Source organism: Rhinopithecus bieti, unplaced genomic scaffold (genome assembly GCF_001698545.2).
Source record: "Rhinopithecus bieti isolate Rb0 unplaced genomic scaffold, ASM169854v2 scaffold_13551, whole genome shotgun sequence".
Classification (NCBI taxonomy): Eukaryota; Metazoa; Chordata; class Mammalia; order Primates; family Cercopithecidae; genus Rhinopithecus; species Rhinopithecus bieti.
In genome coordinates this window covers 60,521-75,636 of record NW_016807519.1, presented here as the reverse complement: position 1 = coordinate 75,636, position 15,116 = coordinate 60,521, and the positions used below count along the sequence as shown (strand labels likewise).

The following is a 15,116-nucleotide window of genomic DNA, read 5'->3' as shown; positions in this document are numbered from 1 at the left end:
CTGGAGTGCAGTGGCTCAATTACAGTTTACTGCAGCCTCAACCTCATAAGTTTAAGCGATCCTCTTGCTTCAGCCTCCTGAGTAGCTGAGACCACAGGCATGCCACTATGCCCAGATAATTTTTTAATATTTTGTGGAGACAGGGTCTCCCTATGTTGCCCAGGCTCAAAATTTATTTTTTTTTAATCAATACATGTTCATCACCTCAAAAAATAAAACAGAACAATAAGCTTTATAAAAAAAAAATAGTATTGTCCTGTATCTCTTCCCATGCCCCAAAGCAACCTTAAGTTCTTTTCCATTTTGTCTAAATAACTTTACAGTACTATTTTTCCTATTTCCTGATTTTCTTTTACATATTATCTATTCATTACTTATTTTGGAAGACAAAGATGTAGCTCTCTTACACTTTTCTACCTATCCTCCCAACACTGTTGTATCGTATTTTTATTTAAATCCATATCTAATGTTCACATGATTATTTGTGGTTGCACTGTGTATTGTACTAGCATTGCATTTGTTTTATGGTACAACTTTTTGTTTTTCCTGGAGCCAATTGCTTTTTTTGTTTGCTTCATTTTCTCTGCACCTATTAAAAATTCACCCCTAAATACTTCAACTGTAAATCTCTAATTCCATATTCAGATACTTCAGGTAATTAATTTGTATCTTTTCCTCCCTCTCCTTTTTCCTTGAGACATTTCTGTTAGATGTCTTTTTATTCTACCCTGGGTCCATACTCTCTAGGTTTGCTACACAGTGTCATCTTGATCTCTCTCCTGTTACCATTATCCCAGAGATTCCCCTTGCTCTCTCTTTTGTGTTGGAACCCCCGTTTCTTGGATCTCCTGTCTTCTTTATTCTTGGTTTATTCCTCCTCTGGTGGACTTACATCTTCCAGTAGCCGAGAAAAAGTGAACTGATAGCAATTTTCCTTGCTGTTGTTGTTGTTGTTGAGACATTGCATAGCTGAAAATGTTCTGAGTGACAGTTTGGCTGGAGATAGAATTATGCATTGAAACTACCTTCCCATCAAAATTCCCAGTGTCGCTGTTAACAAATCTCATCTTTATTCTTTTGAATGTGACCAGTATTCTTTCTTCAGAAGATTTTAGGATCTCTTCTTTATCTCCAGTGTTCTGAAATTACATGCTAATCTTTGTGCAGATCTCTTTTCACAGTGCTACGCACAATCTGGAAACATATTTATTTCATTCCCGAGGAATTTTATTGTATTATTTCTTTGTGTTTTTCTCCTGTTGTTTTTAAATTCTGCAGAAAGATACTGGGTCTCTAGTATCACTTCTCTAATATTCTTATCTCTTTTCTCCTGTTTTCCATTTCTTTAAATTTGTATTCCATTTCTGGTATTTATCCACTTTCTGTTCCAACCCTCCTAAAAATATTGCTTTGTTTCTGCTGTAGAATTTTAATATCCATGAAAAATTTTTAATTTTTGGAATGGTCTTTCCTATACTCTCCCTTTCTACCTCATGGTCTCAGCCACTGAAGGACATTATTATTATTTACATTTTCTTCTGTTATCTGCATTGTTTGACTTTTAAAAATCTAGTTGTTTCAGTCTGTCTATCACATTAGAGACTTTATGTGACTGGTAATCCTTGGCTCGCTATTTAAATATGAGGAATAATAATATAGCTAATATTTATACAGTGATTATTAAGTGCTAGGCATTGCTCTATGTGAATTACATATTATCAGCTATAATATACCTGATAATCCTCCTGCCTCAGCCTCCTGAGTAGCTAGGTCTATAGGCACATGCCACCATACTTCACTATTTTTATATTTTGCAGAGACAGGGTCTCATGAGGTCTTGAATTCTTGGCCTCAAGCAATCCTCCCACCTTGGTCTACCAAAGTGCTAGGATTGTAGCTATGAGCCACTGTGCCTGGCTTCAACATGCCATGTTAAATCAAATGTTCTTTACTGCTTTTAAGTAGTACAGGATTTAAATTTTCAATGTGAGTGCTATTTCCTACTGAATCTTCACATGCAAAATAATGTAATATGGTGTGAATGTCTGATTACTTTAAAATGTAAAATCAGCACAAAATAAATCAGGAATTGTTAGGTGAAAAAAATCGTATTTTTTATATAAATGTAAGTTATATAATAGCCTTACTATTCTAATGTACCATGATTTATTTTCAATATAGAGCATTTCTCTTGAGCTTTGAAACTCAGAAAGCAACAAAATTCACATATATAACTCAGCTAAGACCACCAGTAAAGTGAGACCTCATCTCTATGAAAAGTAGAAAAAAAGAAACACTTTGTAAATTATATTTAGAAACAAGAACTCTTTGAACTATCATATCATAATAAACTATAGTCAAGATGAAAACTTTTCTCCATATCCTTGCTTTGGACCCTAAATGACTAGCACTTAAAAAATATACTGTACCATATTACCATTTCTATTTAGTTTTAATATCATACTAATTTCCTTTCATTTCCACATAATACCTTTTATATTTGACCTCAAATTTTATTTTTATCTTTATTTATTTATTTTTTGAGACAGTGTCTCACTCTGTTGCCCAGGCTGGAGTGCAGTGGCGTGATCTCAGCTCACCACAACTTCCGCCTTCCGGGTTTAAGCGATTCTCCTGCCTCAGCCTCCCAAGTAGATGGGTCTACAGGCGTGTGCCACCATGCCCCGCTAATTTTTGTATTTTTAGTAGAGATGGGGTTTCACTGTGTTGGCCAGGCTGGCCTGGATCTCCTGACCTCATGATCTGCCTGCCTTGGCCTCCCAAAGTGCTGGGATTACAGGTGTGAACCACTGCGCCTAGCCTTGACCTCAAATTTTAATCAATACTTAAAGAAATTAAGGCAACAATTTATCTAAACCTGTCAACAAACTTTTGCTTTACACTCCAATCTACCCCGGCCCCACTGCAATATATGGAGAAGTGAAAATTAGCATGTACTCACCAAATGCAGAAACAAAAAGTGCCAAATGTCTAAATACATACCTTGGTCCTGGTGGCTGTTTTATTCTGTCTTCTTTCATTCCACACAAATGCAATGGCAGCCATAAAGTGAACACCATGATTCATTGAAATGGGGCCCAACAATTCAAGAATCTGTTGTCTCAAGTTCTAAAACAATTTGAAGCAAATGAAAGTGAATTTAAAAAAAAATGAAAACATTTACAACTAGACTGCATTTTTGGTTTCTTTGAAATAATATAGTACTTAGAGGTTTTACTATATAAATAACACTAGAGGAAACTTTAATAACATTAAGAGCTAAAACATGACTATAATTCTAAAAGAAAAACAAATCCTATAAAATGACGGCTACCAATCAGCCAAATACAAGTCGATTCACTGTGAAAAGATACTAGAAAAACACAACACATATAAAATTCGACTTAGCAGGTTTGACATAAAGTCCTTTAAAAAAAGGTGAGGGATTCTATAATTATAAAACACCTTCTATTTAAGTAAAACAAAACATAAAAAGTATAGCTTAATCCAAGCATCAAAACTTAGATCAAATGTTCTGATGGTTCCCACCCTTACCCTTCTCCCAATTCCCTATGTGTTCCCTTGGATCCCAGATCCAGGTGGTCTGGTCTAGGAATAAAATTAGGTTATTGAAGGATGTCAATCTGACAACTTGACATGGCACAGCATTTGGAAAATATCAAGCAAGGAAGAAAAAAAATTTAAAAATCAATAATCCCATCATCCTGAGATAATTACTGATAAAATGCAAACTTTATTCCTTTTTCTACAGATAACATTTTTTACATAACTGAAAATACAGTATTTGTTCAATTATGTAACATCCCTCTTTCACTGAGCTTTTGAGCCCTTCTCCATCCAATAAGAATTCTTCAAAACCATGAATATTAGTGGCTATGTAATGAAACACTGAAAGGATAATTTAAACATTCCCTAATTCATTGTTTAGGATCTCTCTTTTTTCTGCCATTAAATAATACTATAATGAACACTTTGTATATACATCTTTGTATAATTTCAATTACCTTAGAATTCAATCCTAAAGTAGATTACTAGGTCAAAGACTATGAAATCTTTAAAGCTGTCTGTACATATTGCTAAATTGTTTTCTAGGAGGGCTTTGCATATTAAAATGTCAACTTAAAATGCTCTAAAAAAAAAGGAACAAAGTTATAACGTGTGAATGAACCTTAAAAATATGTCACGTGAAAGAAGCCAGACATAAAAGACCAAATAATATGAACTTTTTCAGAAAAAGCAAATCAATATATGGAGAGAATAGATTAGTGGTTGATTGGGATTAGGGATGGGAACAGGAAGTGAGTGCAAATGGCCACGAAGAATCTTTGTGGTAAACGACGTAATAAAAAATTGGACTGGTAAAGGACATATTCAAAAATTTACAAAGTTGTGAAATTTGTAAATTTACTAAAAAAATTACTGAATTGTATACTTTAAAAATGGGCGGATCACGAGGTCAGGAGATAGAGACCATCCTGGCTAACATGGTAAAACCCCGTCTCTACTAAAAAAAAAATACAAAAAACTAGCCGGGCGAGGTGGCGGGTGCCTGTAGTCCCAGCTACTCGGGAGGCTGAGGCAGGAGAATGGCGTAAACCCAGGAGGCAGAGCTTGCAGTGAGCTGAGATCCGGCCACTGCACTCCAGCCTGGGCGGCAGAGCGAGACTCCGTCTCAAAAAAAAAAAAAAGAAAAAAGGGCAAATTCTGTGACATGTCAGCCATAGCTCAGGAAAACTGTTAAAAATTATTTGATAATTAATCTATGCAGGGCCTTGTAAATACTACACAAATTATTCACATATTCTGAATATAATCTTTGGGAAGGTCCTCAGACTCCTGAGCTCTACAGATTAAATATGAATTGTCTAACCTTTGTAGCTCCAAGATTAATAGTGGTAACAGATGCGGATGCGGCAATAGTCATCTTTTCTGAAGAATCTGCTTGATGCAGTATGCTCCAAAGCAGTGTCACAGAGGACATGATCATATGAAGGATTGAGAGGATTCCACTGCGTGCTTCAAACAAGTGTTTCTGGTCTACATTGACCAAAAGCTATTAACAGTTGAGGGAAAAAACCACATTACTTACTGAGATTTACAAATGGAAATATATTAGACCTCATAGTCTTTCAAAAGAAGTCGAATATTTATGCAGTCTTACTTGGTGATACTGTGTAGTTGGATCCAACAAACAGTAATGGATAATGGCTGTAATCCCTTCCAAAAGAGTAAGAATCATATCTGGTGGAATAACTGATGCCATCCACAGAGGCCTGAAATAAAATGCATTCATTTAAACACAAGTTTTATGATAGTACAGTTCATATTTTATCACTAGTAAATACTCACAATGTGTCAGGTACATAGAAAATGTGCAATAAATACTAGATTAATAAATGGCTAAAAGAATAAATCAGGGTCTTTTATTTCCTAATCTATAAAATAAGTGAGTTGGACTAAATATACTAGAGTTCCTCTTGGCTAAAGAATTCTATACAAAATAAACACATTATGGCCAGTGAATCTCTAGCCACTGAGGAATGGCAGGCATATTAACATTAAATAACAAAGGCAGTTTTCTTATTATTTTACATGTAGAAACTAAGGTTATTCTGAAGAAAAAAAAGATAGTCTACTGGAACTAATTTTTCAGACTTCATTTTGAGCATAGGGACTCAGATTGAATTTGCCACTAAACCACGAAAATCCAAAACAAAAAATAAAATTGGATGGAAAAGATTTGTAAATTTAAATTATTTTCAGTCTAAAACTGATTTGCACTTAGATAAAACAGACAAAACCCGGGAAACCCTTTCCTAAGCTTCCTATTAGTTTTGCCAGCTCAGGCAAGAAGAACATTGAAATTAATTTCAGTCCTTGGGAGAAAATAAGTCTGTTTAAATATTCCTTCCTTTTTCCATTCTAGATTCTTTTATTGATACTCTTCCTTGAGCCAGATTGTTTTTGTGGAAAATAATATACTATTTGTAACCTACCAAAACCCACTAATTTATTTACTCAAGTTGTGACCAACTTTCCAGCCATTAAGCAGTCATTTATTTGAAAAATTTCAGTACCAATAAAGTTAAAAGTCACCTCTTACCTACTGTCAGATAATCCTGTTTCGTATTTGTACTGCTGAATTAGATTATCTAGATTTCTGCACAGTTGTAGTGTCACAGAAACAACCACTCTCTGTAGAACTTTTCCCATGTAAGGCAGAGTAGATGTGATTAAACCGATCCATTGTGGGTGCATCTTACATGCACAGTGCTGATGCAAAGCTCGTATCACTGCACAGAGGAACATGCCTTGACACGTGATTGGCTGAGCATGCAAATACTGAAGAGAAGTCATGGGTTGATGGGGACTGATGTGTTCCAAGTCAGATACACCAAAATCAAAACCTGTTTCATTCTCTTCAGGAATAGTCATTACTCTGTGTTCTAGAACAATCAGCCTCTGAAGCACCTTAAGCAGTTGTGACTGCAATGTGCTGCCATTGTCAAATTCATCCTCTGAGAAATTAATAAGGCTGTCCTCTGAGAAACCTTCTTCCACAGCAACCATGTTCTTACCTGCCATTTTCTCACTATGCCATTTCTGAGCACTAAAGATAGATGACAGCAAACAATGAAGAATCACTTTCTGAACTTTGCACTTAGATAACATATCAGAAATAAAACTAGGGAAACCCTTCGCTGAGCTTTCTATTACTTTTGCCAGCTCAGTGAAGAGTAGTGTCAGAATTTCTATGCTCATCATCTGCATGTTTCGATTACCTATTAAATCTTGTGCAGTAACCTTGACATGAGTTGGGTAATGGCTACGCATGTAATATAGGCAGAGAGAAATAAGAATTTCTATGTACATAGAACTCCGGAAGTTATGATTTGAGTCCACTGGAATGTGACTATAAAAATCTTTGCCCATAACAGAAATCCGGTGTCTGGCCAATAGATTCTGAAGGAGAGACAACTGAGGAGTATATGCATTATTTACACTAGTAGTTGAAATGGCATTTACAAAAGCTATAGGGTTAGTTTTCAAGATGGCTTTGATGGCAGAGAAAGCATATAAAGTCCTGGATGAATCATACAACTGGAGATACAGGAGCACATGTTGATAGAGAGGATGAATGTTGAAACTGGGAGATTTCCGAGATCCTGGAGAACCCATGTCACTCTCAATTTCAGAAATGTCTCCCTCTCCACAGCTATACCAGTTCTCTAAATCCAGACCATCACTAAAGAATACACTGGTTTGTTTGAGTTTTTCATTGGAAGATTTTTTCTTGTCATCATCCTTTTTTCTGGCAAGTTTTACTTTAGGTTTTGCTCCTGGTTGTTTACCCGACTCCTTAACTATTGTTTCCTTCTCCGAAACCTTTTCTGATAATTTTTCTTTGAAGCTGAATTGAATACTACTGTGACTCCTTTGTCTAGATTTGGTTTCTATGGAAGCAAAAGAACAGTCATGAAGAGTGTGTGTGGTTCCTGAAATACAAGGTGAAGAGCTATTCCTGGATATTCCATTTGCCACACACTCATGGCCTCTCTCTGCAGACACAGACAGAAACTGAGAACTTTCATTACTCAGCAAAACATTCTGACTCTGTTGAATAGAGTCATCTTCAACTTTAATTGTCTCTTCATCTGGATCTGTATCACTGCACTTTGGGGGCATAGCTTCAATTTCTAATTGAGATGTAACCGATGCAGATTCCACTTCGAGGCCACTTACAACTTTACATATCAGGTCAAACACTACCTGCTGAACATCATCATCTGGGGAGCTTTCCTTTGGCATTTGAGAATCCTCTTGGGCATTCACGGTTTCAGGATCAACTTCATAACTCAAGTTGTCCCCTGCAGAGGACTGTGAACATCCCGAGTCAGAACTCTGAAGTATTTCTATCTGTTGGTCTGGAAGATCAAAATCAGACACAACCATTGGAATTGTCTCACTGCTGGTACTTAGGAGGGAAAGTCTGTCACTTAATGGATTCACAGTGAGACTAAAGTTCTCTATTTCATCCATGGTAAGTGGCTTTTCACCATTTCCTTTTGATGTGATGAGTTGTACTTGGCTCACTGATATATGAGAAAACAGTAAAAGAAGAAAATACAAAATGCATTAAAATAATTGAAATGTAGACTGATCAAAATTTTAATCATTAGTGTCATCATCTACTTATATTTTCCTACTAAAATTACATTTTATTTTATTGCAGGTGAAAACTTTGTTTTATTTTTCCTCCCTAATACCTCACTTTAGCTATGCTGTTTCTAAACTCTCTAAAGAGTTTAAAATTAGCAGCAAACCACAAATATATAATTAATTTCTGTATTTCTTAGGTGGCATACATTAATGATGGTCTTCTTTTAGAAAAGGTGGAAGGCTTAGTGACATACAAAATAGTACATACCAAATGCTAGCAAATTTAGGGAAAGAATCATGATACCATTGATGAGATCTGGCACTAATCTCAGAGAGGAGGTGAGAATTCAGCAGTTAGATTAACAGAAAGACATTCTGGCAATAAGCGGGGTCATACAAATTCTTACAAGATTCAGAAGAACCAGTGGAAAAGAAGCCAGAGAGAGGAACCAAGACTCTAGAAACGCACTAGAGATGAAGTAGGAATATGACAGTTTGGTTTCAGCTTCATCACTTACTAGCCATGAGACTTTGAGAAAGCCATAGTCTTCCAGGCATCAGCAACCTGCTCAGTAAAATGATCTTTTCATTACAGACCCCACAGGGTTTGTCAAGAGACAAATGACATATGTGAGAGTCTTTTGTCCCTTAAATAAAATAAGGGGACATTACCACTGTATAGAAGGCATCACTCAACAGTTTATAAAATATGGACTTTGTAGTAATATAGTAATAGTGAATATTTAGGCATGTCACAAACATGTCTACATCTGATGGTCATAATAAAACCTTGAAAGTTGGGCATGATTCTTCTCCTAAAAGATGAGGAAAATGACTCATGAAATACAAAATGTGCATTACAGGTTTACTATAAATTCCCAATGAAGTATCTACAGAGCCTGTAAGGACCAGAATTGCTAACTAAGCTCTAAAGATATTTCCATCAAAACTGAAGAATGTCTCTAACCAGAGCTGTGCCTGATTCCTGCCCTGAAAAAGTCAACTGAGAGACCCACATCCTCTAAGATGGTCATTGACACAGTACATTCTGACATGGTCCACACAGCATTGCTAGTGCATGAGGAGGGGAGAAAATAAGCCCATGGAAAATCTCACATACAGTTCTTCCACCAATTACTGTTATATTCACTTATCACTTTATTTTGATAATTCTAAATAAAGCTGTCTACTTCTATGTGATATTCACCACTGCTGCAGGCAAAATTTTGCATGAAATGCTTGTCACTGTCCTCTCCTGGATAACAGGGAGCCTTATTCCAATAACGTTCTGCTTGTACACGCTGTACTGAAACCCTCTGAGTTTTTGGATGAAGCAGGAGCAATAGCAATGGTTCCAAAACTCGTGCAATATCATGTCTTTGTAGGACTTGGTTCAGCCAGGCTTGTCCCACAGAGCTAGTAGAACCATCGAGACTGTTAAGGCTATCTAACATGATGAACAGTGACCTAAAATAAACACAAATAATTAAAATAAAGAACCAAACATCTACCTTGTCACATTCTTTTATAAAATCAATAAATTGTGTTTCTTACTTTGAATTAACTATTTTGAAGTAGTCATACTTCAGGATAAATTTTGATCACAGCATTTTAATAATCTTAATCCCAACAGTCTCAGTAGGTATAACAAAGGAAAAAAAACTTTTGTCTTTCTAAAAATATACTTATGCTTTGAAATTTCACAAGCATACATTACTAAGATTAATACTGAAGAACTGAAAAAAATATGATTAGTCTTGTTTTAGCAACATTTTCCTGTTCATATTATCAAGCACTGAGCCTTCAGCAAGTCAGCATTACTCCATGTTGATCCATGTTCCTCTGCTCACACTCTCCTTGTGAGTCAAAGCTATGTGCTTAATTCAAGGAGAAATCTGTGAAGGGTATGAAAGTGTCCTCTGGAATCAGAAAAACCCAAGATTCAAATCTTTTGTGTGGTGTTGGGCAAGTAACAACTTTTCCTGACCTCTATTCCCTCACTTGTAAAATTAGGAAAGATGGTTGTCAAATAAGAGATGATTATTTATAAAGTAAAGGTTCAATGTATTCAATACACTGTAGGGGTTCAATATATGGTTCAGTATCAGATCACTTAAAAATGGTAATGCTGGTTGAAAAGCACCAGCTGAAATAACGTTCAGTAGAGGACAATTCTGATCCTCAGCTGAGCTTGAACACAGATTCATGGCCACCACTATGAGACCGGCTGGTGAGACTACCTTATGACAATATGTGAATCCACCTAAAAATGGCAGCTCCTTGGAATTTAATGCAGATCTGATATCTGAAGTCACCTATGTAGTCTGGACAAAAACTAAAACCACTCTCAGGCAGCTACAAGTTCTCTGGATTCATGGAAATAATCTGCTAGTGTTTTCAGCTATAGATTTTAACAAATCTAGTTTAGGCAGAAGATTGAAAATAATTGCTTGAGAAACACATAATCTACTCTACTATTTATATGCAGTTTCACTAAATGTGAATATAGACTCAAGAAAGCTGTATCCATTGCTCTATCACTAGCATTATCATTCTAAGTAATGCACCTAGAATGGTGCCTGACACCTCGTAGGAATGTGAGGAATAGTTGTCCAAGGAAGGGAAGGGAAACCAGATACTCCAAAACCAGAAAGTAAATATCTGGTGGATGAGTAAAAATGCCATGCATTTTAATACAGCTTATGGTTTTCAAAATAATAATTTCTCTTTATAAAATGTATAAATTGCTATCTTCCACACTTGCCAAGCTAGACAGTGGACTCAAGGAAAGAGGCAACATTAAGATATCCAACTGTGAAATCTTAATATAAAATGTAACTGACCTGTCAAAAGAACGTACAAAAGATGAAGATTTATTTATATGGAGATCTCTCGTTAGATGCCAAAGAACTGCAAACTTGGCATGTGCTTCCATCCTTATTTTCTGAGGAGAAACATGGGAGCTTAAATTATGTTCTTCTCTCTTGAAGATACTAAGTGATTTTAGTAAAATCAGAGTACTATTTAGGAGTACTGTATTACGTTCAATGTCCATAATATTCAAACACACATTGCAATAAACTTTATTTCTATTCTTTATGGAAGTAGAAACACAGAAAATATGTAAATATATACAGAAATATTGAACTTAAAGGTTATCATCTCATCCTGTCTCGTAAATAATTATTCCTGAGTTTAGACTTTAAGTAATGAGCTTACTAGATTATTGTATAACAGAAGAAAAAAGTTACTAATGTACACATATCTGGAGTCCAGAAGGCACCCTTCCTTCATTTTAATATAAACATTTAGTTGTCAAAATTGATTTCATTGCACTATATATTTTTTGTCCCAGAAATGATACGTTAATCCCAAACGAGTTTTCATCACTTATAAGCTGGTTTGACTCAAAATGTAAACACTTAAAATTATTTCTACAATAAAATATCAAACTACTTTTGAGATTATTTGGAAAAGATTAATAATGGGTAAAACAATGTAAAATAAATTATTTAGAACAGCCAGCACACTTGGTATTAGATAATAAATATGTATTAATATAAATTAAGTAGAAATTGTCACATTATCAAAACTTTTGAAGTCTTTCTTTAGCATTTATGGATCCTTCAAGCAAAAGCCCCAATAAACCAGACTGTAACTTCCTAAATTGCTTGTGATAGTTGGGAGGCATGCTTGTTTTTTCTGTGAGCTTAATACAGGCTTTTCTTATGAAGCCTGCATTTGTATCAACCAACAGAAATGTAAAATTAAGTAGTAANTGTACACATATCTGGAGTCCAGAAGGCACCCTTCCTTCATTTTAATATAAACATTTAGTTGTCAAAATTGATTTCATTGCACTATATATTTTTTGTCCCAGAAATGATACGTTAATCCCAAACGAGTTTTTCATCACTTATAAGCTGGTTTGACTCAAAAATGTAAACACTTAAAAATTATTTCTACAATAAAAATATCAAACTACTTTTGAGATTATTTGGAAAAAGATTAATAATGGGTAAAACAATGTAAAAATAAATTATTTAGAACAGCCAGCACACTTGGTATTAGATAATAAATATGTATTAATATAAATTAAGTAGAAATTGTCACATTATCAAAACTTTTGAAGTCTTTCTTTAGCATTTATGGATCCTTCAAGCAAAAGCCCCAATAAACCAGACTGTAACTTCCTAAATTGCTTGTGATAGTTGGGAGGCATGCTTGTTTTTTCTGTGAGCTTAATACAGGCTTTTCTTATGAAGCCTGCATTTGTATCAACCAACAGAAATGTAAAAATTAAGTAGTAAAATATATTTTAATTTTTTTCATGGATGTATATCTTTATTTAGAACTTGGGAGTATTTCTTTAAAAATGAAATGCTACCCAAGTGAAAATAGGCATATAATTTGTCCTAGATTTATATTTAATGTAAAACTTAAATTGTTAGAGTGCTTCCCTATTATTTCTGAATAATTTTGAAAAAAAAATGTGTTATAGCAGAAATAGATTTTTAACATTTTTCTTGGAATACACTTTTCATTCCTTTCATTTACTCCTTCATATACCACTTTCTCCTCTGCCAAATGTTTATTTAACACAATTCCTTTTTAGAATATGACCTACTCAAACACACTAGCATTTTGAGTTTTTTAAAAATAGGACAATCTACTTTCTAAAAGCTCTTCAATCAAATCTTCTATTTATATTACAGAGCAGCACAGGAAGACCACAAACGTCATTAAATTACCCTGATGAGGTTAGTCAATATGATTATTCCAGCTTCTTCTCAGGCTAATTCTCAGCCACCTTTAACTGAATTATATATCACACTTCATATATATTAGAATACAAAATTCTTATTTTGGATATGTAGTATAATAATACACATGATATAATCTCACATATTAGTATTCTATAGCTTATAAATATAATTTATACATTACTTCATTTCATATATATTAGTTAATAAATCCATAAGTTCCATAACTGAGGCCACTGGTTCCTCTTTAAATGACCCAAGAACTGAGACCACCAATACTAAACATCATTTCCCATAACTGTGTCCTGAACAAATAAACCCAGCATGTGATTTTGTTTTACTTAATTTTCATATTACTGATGCTTTTGTAAACAACTTTCCTCTAGAAAGAGTTGAATACATTTATTTTAAAGATATTAAGATCACTGTGAACAAAGCTATTTTCTCTTACTCCTATGTTAACTGCAATAATTTCCCTAAAGTTTTCTTAACTTACTTTTTAGTATAGTGTGTGTGTGTGTGTGTGTGTGTGCGCGCGTGTGTGTGTGTGTGTGGTGGGGGGGCAGCGGTGTGCACAAGGTAAGAAGAGGATTTACCTTATCTTTATGGGTTAACTGCTGACTTATAACATCCTCACAGATGCTAGAAGAAGGAACTAAGTTATGTAATTGATAAAATAGTTCCACACTCTTCTGGTGATGCTGAGGTGTCCCATCTCCCAACTGGTCCCACAATGTTAAAGCTACATGCTATAAAAAAGATGTAAAAGTGACAGTCACAATACCATACATGAAAATTTATTTAACAAATATTTCTTATTAGGTACAAATGAATGGCTGCTCTCTGTCAGACCTGAAAGGTTTTTAATATTCTATTCTATGGGGATGAGGTTACTAAGTGCAGTCTTCCATGTACCTACTTTCTGATCACCCAAGCCCTTGGAACCTTTTATGATAGTCCTGTAATGATATTTGTTTTTAGACATCAGGCACGTTGTCTGGACATGGTGGCTCATGCCTGTAATCCCAGCATCTTGGGAGGCCGAAGCAGGAGGATCACCTGAGGTCACGAGTTTGAGACCAGCCTGGGCAACATGGCGAAATCTTGTCTCTACTAAAAATACAAGAAGTGAGCCGGGCATAGTGGCATGCACCTGTAATCCCAGCTACTCGGGAGGCTGAGACAGGAGAATTAATTGAACTCGAAAGGCGCAAGTTGCAGTTAGCAGAGATTGTGCAACAGAGCGAGACTATATCTCGAAAAAAAAATCAGACATGTAAATGTTTTCTGCAGGGCCCAGGTAAGACCCCATTTCATTATTTAGCAGTGTTAGTAAAGTGATGCTAGAATAAACTATCCTTAATAAGATACAAATCCCACATTGAATGCAATTTAATATTCATGGTTGTATATTACAGAGTGAAAAGTAACTCATAGTTGAAATATCCAAACTACTTAAAATCTATAAAATAGATAATAGGTATTTCAGAGCTACATATGTTAACGTAGCACTTGATCTGTAACAGCATTAATACTAATGCAATTAGTAATAATAATAATGCAATAATCTTCAGGATTCACTACCACAATATTATAAAATCCAACTCTAATCTAGGAGGAGGAAATATCTGAAGGGACACAATGACTTGAAATCACATTTTAAAACTTTTTTTTAATGTACAGTATAAAGAATCTACCTGCTTAAGATGTATACAATCCAAATCTACTTGATGTTCAATATAGAGGATAATATTTATACCATTGGGGTAGAAATCAAAGACTGAGTTTTCTGAATTTTTTTCTGAGTGACTTTATACACCACAGATGATAATGAGATAATATGACGAGTCAGAAAAACTTTTCATGAGAGTTTTGGAGTGCTAAGGTTTTACTGTAGGAAAAGCAAAAGTGCTGCTCACGCCTGTAATCCCAGCACTTTGGGAGGCTGAGGCGGGCGGATTACTGAGGTCAGGAGTTTGAGACCAGCCTGGCCAACATGGTAAAACCCCGTTTCTACTAAAAACACAAAAATTAGCTGGACATGGTGGCACACGCCTGTAATCCCAGCTACTAGGGAGGCTGAGGCAGGAGAATTGCTTGAGCCCAGGAGGCAGAAGTTGCAGTGAGCCAAGATCGTGCCACTGCACTCCAGCCTGGCCGACAGAGCGAGAC

General features: G+C 35.2%; 1 protein-coding gene across 5 annotated transcripts in view; it reads right to left on the bottom strand.

Annotated features, from left to right (window-relative positions):
- The window catches only part of DOP1A (DOP1 leucine zipper like protein A), a 79,200-nt gene that overhangs the window by 25,711 nt on the left and 38,373 nt on the right, over nucleotides 1–15,116 (bottom strand). For all 5 annotated transcript variants that reach the window (XM_017882618.1, XM_017882619.1, XM_017882615.1 and 2 more), the window contains 7 exons: nucleotides 13,541–13,693; nucleotides 11,025–11,125; nucleotides 9,389–9,648; nucleotides 6,125–8,114; nucleotides 5,183–5,294; nucleotides 4,892–5,074; nucleotides 3,004–3,129 (listed from right to left, as the gene is read on the bottom strand). In XM_017882618.1, coding sequence (XP_017738107.1) covers nucleotides 3,004–3,129; nucleotides 4,892–5,074; nucleotides 5,183–5,294; nucleotides 6,125–8,114; nucleotides 9,389–9,648; nucleotides 11,025–11,125; nucleotides 13,541–13,693 — 2,925 coding nt within the window. The remainder of the gene's footprint in view (nucleotides 1–3,003; nucleotides 3,130–4,891; nucleotides 5,075–5,182; nucleotides 5,295–6,124; nucleotides 8,115–9,388; nucleotides 9,649–11,024; nucleotides 11,126–13,540; nucleotides 13,694–15,116) is intronic.